The sequence below is a fragment of the Melospiza georgiana genome, chromosome 3 (assembly GCF_028018845.1).
Source record: "Melospiza georgiana isolate bMelGeo1 chromosome 3, bMelGeo1.pri, whole genome shotgun sequence".
NCBI classification, from domain to species: Eukaryota; Metazoa; Chordata; class Aves; order Passeriformes; family Passerellidae; genus Melospiza; species Melospiza georgiana.
The window spans coordinates 54,916,556-54,922,555 of NC_080432.1; the positions used below are offsets into that span (position 1 = coordinate 54,916,556).

Genomic DNA, 6,000 nt, shown 5'->3' on the forward strand with positions numbered 1-6,000 from the left:
TACAGTTCAGTATGAAGAAAAAACCTGAGATTTTGGGATTTTATAATCAGATTTTGCATTTATCTTATTGATTGTAAAAATTAGGGGACATTCTGTCTGAGATTCACAGTTCAAAAAATTAAGTTAAAAATGAAATAACTGAATAGCTTTACAGTGCCTCTAGCTCTATTGGAGTAGAGTTAATAAACTCTTCTGGGCTACAGCTGATCTTCTTGGGAGCAGGAGTCTGCTTTGTTTTTAGCCCTGTAGAGTCTTAAGAGCTCCAAAGTCTAAAAATATGGTTCTGACTAATGTAGAAACAGTAGTAAAACTCCATAGGTTCCTAACTTTCATTCTAGTGATGTTGGATAATTACAAGGATTTCACTTTTTAAGTGTTTTGTGCTTGTTTTTTTCCTTCTAAAATAACTGGCACAGTAATCTTTACTGGCCTTCTATGAAACAATACTATGCTCCATTTCTTTTGTAGTCTAAAATAGCATTATGGAAAGACTTTACTCCATTTGTTGCTTTTAATTTTATTTTTTTAGTGTGATAGCCTATTCAGTGATCATGGGAGCACTAATGGCAAGTGGAAAAGAAGTATCAGGAAAAATCCCTAAAGGAAAGGCAAGTATCAAAATATCGAAGTGCATTAGCTCAGTCTTGATGGAGGAGATAATACTTGTAAATGTGGGGAAAGAGCTGGAAGAATGAACAGAAGTTGCATGCTTATTTGCTGGAGATGGGTCATGTGCATGCCTCTTGCAGCCTGAGAGAGTATTGAAAATTCCATTGCTGTTCTGACAGCTGGTGAATTTGGAGATGGCATGTGCAGTAATGTGGATTAGTCAAATTGTAGCAGTTTGGTCCAAAAGGAATTAAAATCTGTTACTGAAGCATTTCCAGTGTGCTGAGCTGCTCTTTTCAGCTTGCTTTAAGGGTTCTGAGAATACTGGGGCAGAATTAGTGATTCTTCTGATGCACAGCAGTAATTTTCTGCCTGTACTCTCAGTGTATTGTAGAGCTTTAGGGCTTGGTTAGTAGAAGTGGATTTGCAACTTCTCTTGATTTCTCCTTCCCCTCTGTATTCTGCTGAAGTCAAACTAAGTCCTGGTTTTTAAGTGACTCCATTTGAGTATTATGCCACCTTGTTTAATAAAGGTTTTCCTTTTTTTCAGCACTTTGAGGTTGTTAGCTGTATTCCCTTTTCAGCATGACAGGAGTGAGAACACCTCTGTCTCTTTAATGTATTGTCAAAAGAATCAGTAAAATTCCAATAAGAATCTAAGTTGTTGAAGAAAATACCCTGCATGGATAACTGAAGAAAGGGTGATTTTCTCTTTTGTTCTAGAAAGCCTTGAAAACAATGTACTCCTTTGAGTGCAGTGAACTTTTAAGAGCAAACAGCATTTGCTTAGCAGCAAAAAAACTTCAGTACATCATTAAGCTGGTATCTTCCCCATTCTGTGGGAGTTCAAGTGAAGGTAAAACACTTCTGTGGGGTTTTTAAGTATTTTCTTAGAACTTGATAGAGTAATATTTTGCTGACTGATTTTTATGCAGGCAAACTGAGTTTCAGGATTACTACTAAGCAGGATTTCTGACTTACAGGATCACTGGAGACATCTTTACATTTGAGAGCTTTTCCTCAAACAGTGTGCCTGAATACAAATAAAGTTGTTTTTTAGAAAACCTTTCATGACATGGAAGAAATTGTGGAATGAAACTGAAGTTTTTTTTTTTTTGCCTGAGTTGTTAGAAGGGCTAATCTGGTCCCAGAGTTATGACAATATGGATTTTCAGGCTGAAAGTTCATTTGTCTGAAGTCAAAGGTGCACAGTAGCCAAGAGTCCTGTTGTTGCCTGGCAAGTCATTCAGTAGCCATGGCCAGTGTAGCTCCCAGTATTGGTTGTTTTGGGGTGTGCAAACCCACAGAGGATTTTAGTGTCTGGCTTGAATGCTTCAAACAGATGGTGAGAGACAAAGTAGTGAGGGCACAGACTGGTTTGTAAGCTTACTCCTGTCTTACCAAGAATATAGGTAGCAAAGCCCTCAAAGCCTTTCCTGAAGTTAGAGAACTTAAAAATTCTGTAATTTCTTAATATTTCTTTTGTTTTCTTAAATTTTCAGCTGGTTGATTTTGAAGCCATGACAGCACCAGGGTCTGAAGCATTTACCAAAATAGCAAGGAGCTGGATGAATCTAAAAAGGTAAATCCTTTTGTTCAGATGGGGAATGGGGAAATAAAATATGAAAGGCTATATGTAAAATTCAAACCTATACTAAGAAACATTACTTAGAAATTATGAGTTTAGTAAAGGATTCAGTGTATATTTTAACACTGTTTAGGAATTGATGAGATTTACATTTACAGACACATCAGTGTATTTCTAGTCTAACAGAGTAGTTAATAGTCTAGACATCCAGTTATGTGAGTAAACTCTCTGAGGAAGTTGGTTGGGTTAATGTTTTCTTCATTTTATCCAGTGGGTTATATTTATCTTTTTATATTATGGATTATCACTGGCAATGAGTGAACAAAGCAAGGGGAATTTTTTGACCCTTTTTTAAAATTCCTATGGGTCTCTTCAAACTGTATATCCAAAGTAATTTGCTTATCCTTTAGTTCTGTTTTGATTTGGAGATTAAGTGTTTTCAAAGTAGGTAGACATTTTAAATATGGAGAATTACGTTACTTGGTATAGGTGCATGACTTTTGTGGAATGCTTCAAATTTTTGATTTTCATATGAATTTATAATTTAATACTGCATAGATTGACAAGGAATTAATATTATGATTGGGGTGTATTTAATTGGTCCCCTAGTTATTCCCCGTACAAAATCTAAAAATCAGGCCAGACGCAACACCAGTTCTAGTATGCTTCAAGTCAGGGTCAAGACACTTAAAGGGTTCTGAGAGAATTGGCCAAGGTCCTTACAGGGCCATCTATAATCTTGGAAATATGGTGCACATCAGGGGACATTCTTGGTTACTGCAGGAAAGGAAATCTTGAGTTCCTCTTCAAGAAAGCCAAAAGGAAACCCAGAGAAACCGTAGGCTGGTCAGCCTCATTTTGATCCCTGGGGAAGCCATGAAGTGAGTCCTCTAGGAAAGCATTTCAGTTGATATGGAGGAAAAAGTCACAGAAAATAATCCATGTGGGCTTACCAAACATTCTGTGATGCAATGATGGTTCTCTGTGGTAAAAACTGACTTTTGGGGATGATGAAAACAATCAACATTGTTTATTTTTATTTACTTCAGCAAGGGTCCCACAGTACTCTCATATCAAGATAGCACATTATAGTCTGGACAAAAGGACAACTAGATGGATTAAGATGATGTTTGGATAACCAAATTTAGGGGGTACTCAGCACTTTGGACCACACCTAAAATACTGCATTCAGCTGCAGTAGAGACCATAATAAACCAGAACAAATTCGGTGTAGAGCCCCCAGTATGGCCAATGGTCTGGAGCACATGCCTTAACAGGAGAGAGCTGGGCTTGTTCAGCCTCAAGGAGATCAGGCTTTGATCTAAGAGCAGCTCTGCACAACCTATGAGTGTTTGGTGAGAAGACAAAAAGCCATGTGCATAAGCTGAAACAACATTTAGACTTGGCCTAATCTTTTCATCAGCAGACTGCCCAAAGAGGCTGTGCAGTCTCCACCCTTGGAGATTTTCTAGACTTGGCAGGATAAAGCCCTGACACCTTGATTTGACTTCTCAGTTTACCTTGCTTTGAACAGGATCTTAGATCTCATACCTCCTGAGGTCTGGTCCAACATCCTAGAGTCTGTAGAACTCTGCAGCTGCTCTTAGTGCCAAACATCTCACACTGATGTGTGTTACTTAACTTTATGATCAGGGGTCCTGAGCCTGGTAAATTTCACTAGACTGTCCCTTTTCACTAGAAAATCCCTTCCTAAAGGAAGAAGGCTAATAAGATTCAAGGACATCTTTGTCAAACTCAGGCTAAAAATCTACTTGTGAATGAGTAAAATTCAGTATTCATTAAGGAGGGACATTTCTAAACTACAGGTGTAGCAAGTTGTGGATTTTATTAGAAGTAGTCTGTACAAATATTGAGACATACTTGTCTTGGAAATATGAAATTATTTATGGTTCCCACAATTTTTTTCTGTAATTCTCTCAGTTATATACTCTTCTTTATTAATCCTCTGTTCATGCTGGTTTTGGTTTTGTGGGTTTTGTTTGGTTTTTTCTAAAGACATATCTTACTTCCTTCTTGGAAGTAAAGTCAGCTTAAGACATTTTGGTGCTACCCATGTGGTTCTGACTCCCTCAGCTGTACTGTTGAAACTTATGGGAATCCATGTCAAACCAGATCAGGGAAGTCATTTCTGTTAAAAATAATCTTGCCAAAACAATTTATTTTTAACCAATACCATTTTGTAGTATAGTAGAACCTAGGAAATTGCTGGGTCAAATTAGAGATGTATATATAATAGGTGAGGAAATGTGCCAGAGTGGAGAAAATGCTAAAGTTGCCTTTGAGGAAAAAGAAAAAAGAAATCTGAAGAACTACAGCCCAAAGGACTTGATGTAGTAATATGAAGGTAATTAGCCTGAGTGGCTTATTTGTCTGTGGTAGACAAATAATAGTGGATGTGGTAAATAAGGCTGGAAGACTTAAAGCAATACATTTTTTTCTTTAAATTCTGCTGCTTTGGAAAGCTCTTCTATGTAGACATTGTTTTCATTCTGTATGGTGATGGAGTAGTCATGAAAAGCAAGAGCTGTTTGTAAACAGCAGATTCTGAGAATCATTGAATCATTAAGGTTGGGAAACAACTTTAAGATCATTGAGTCCAACTGCTCATGCAGCAGTGTGTTCACCACTAAACCGTGTCCCCAAGTGCTGCATCCACACACTTTTGATGACTTCCAGGAATGGTGGTTGCACCATTTCCCTGGGCAGCTTATTCCAATGTCTTCATCCTTCCCATGAAGAAGTATTTCCTAATATCCAATCTAAACCTTCCCTGGCACAACTTGAGCTAATTTCCTCTGGTCTTGTCCCTTGTTAACCTAAGAGAAGAGACCAACCCCATGTGGCTACACCCTCCTTGGTGAGTGGTTGTCAATAAGAGCAATAAGGTCATCCCTGAGCCTCCTTTTCTTCAGGCTAAACAACCCCAGCTCCTTCAGCTGCTTCTCCTTAGACTTGTGCTGCAGGCCCTTCACCAGCTCCAGCCCTTCTCTGGACTCACTCCAGCACCTCAGTGCCCTTTTTGCAGTGAGGTGTCCAAAACTGGGCACAGGACTTGAGGTATGGCCTCACCAGTGCTGAGTACAGGGGGACCATCAATGCCCTGCTCCTGCTGGCCACGCCATTGCTGACAGAGGCCAGGATGCCACTGGCCCCACTGCTGGCTCATGTTCAGCTGCTGTCAGCCAGCACCCACAGGTCCTTCTCTGCCCAGCAGCTTTCAGCCACTCTGCTCCAAGCCTGCACGGAGTTAATTCTTGACACAGGTCCCAAATTTGTTGGAGAAGGTGATAAGAAAAAAGTCTTAGTTAACTAAGTTAATGTGTTAACTTGCAGGTAAATTATAAAACTCATTAAAAAATAACTTTTTTTTTTTCTCTTTCAGTATTTCACCTTCTTACAAGAGCCTGCCATCGGTATCGGAGACTTTTCCAACTCTGAGAACAATGATTGAAGTACTAAATACAGACTCATCTCATTGTTTAAAAAAAACTATAGTTGTTGTATAATTTATACAAATAAAAGGCCAAGAGGTACTGCTTTGTAAATTATTTTGAATGACAAATTATGATCAAAATGGTTTGATTTTATTTTGGTTTTTTTAATAGAACAAACTTAATTGACTGTTTATCACCAGTAAAAGAAATCTTCCTGTGACCAGTAATATTAAAGAGGAAAAAAGAAGTAGAACAACTACTTTTTCATATTAAGACACACTCTAACAGAAATAGTTATTCAGGGGCCAAACTGAAGAGCAGTAAGAAACTTGATCAGTTACAAACTGA

General features: G+C 38.3%; 1 protein-coding gene across 1 annotated transcript in view; it reads left to right on the plus strand.

Moving 5' to 3' along the window:
• TTC13 (tetratricopeptide repeat domain 13) overlaps positions 1–5,751 on the plus strand; it is a 39,338-nt gene extending 33,587 nt beyond the window's left edge. The window contains exons 21-23 of the mRNA XM_058021170.1: positions 530–608; positions 2,112–2,191; positions 5,601–5,751. Of these exons, the coding sequence (XP_057877153.1) occupies positions 530–608; positions 2,112–2,191; positions 5,601–5,724 (283 nt within the window). The 3' untranslated portion in view covers positions 5,725–5,751. The remainder of the gene's footprint in view (positions 1–529; positions 609–2,111; positions 2,192–5,600) is intronic.
• The last annotated feature ends 249 nt before the right edge of the window (positions 5,752–6,000 follow it).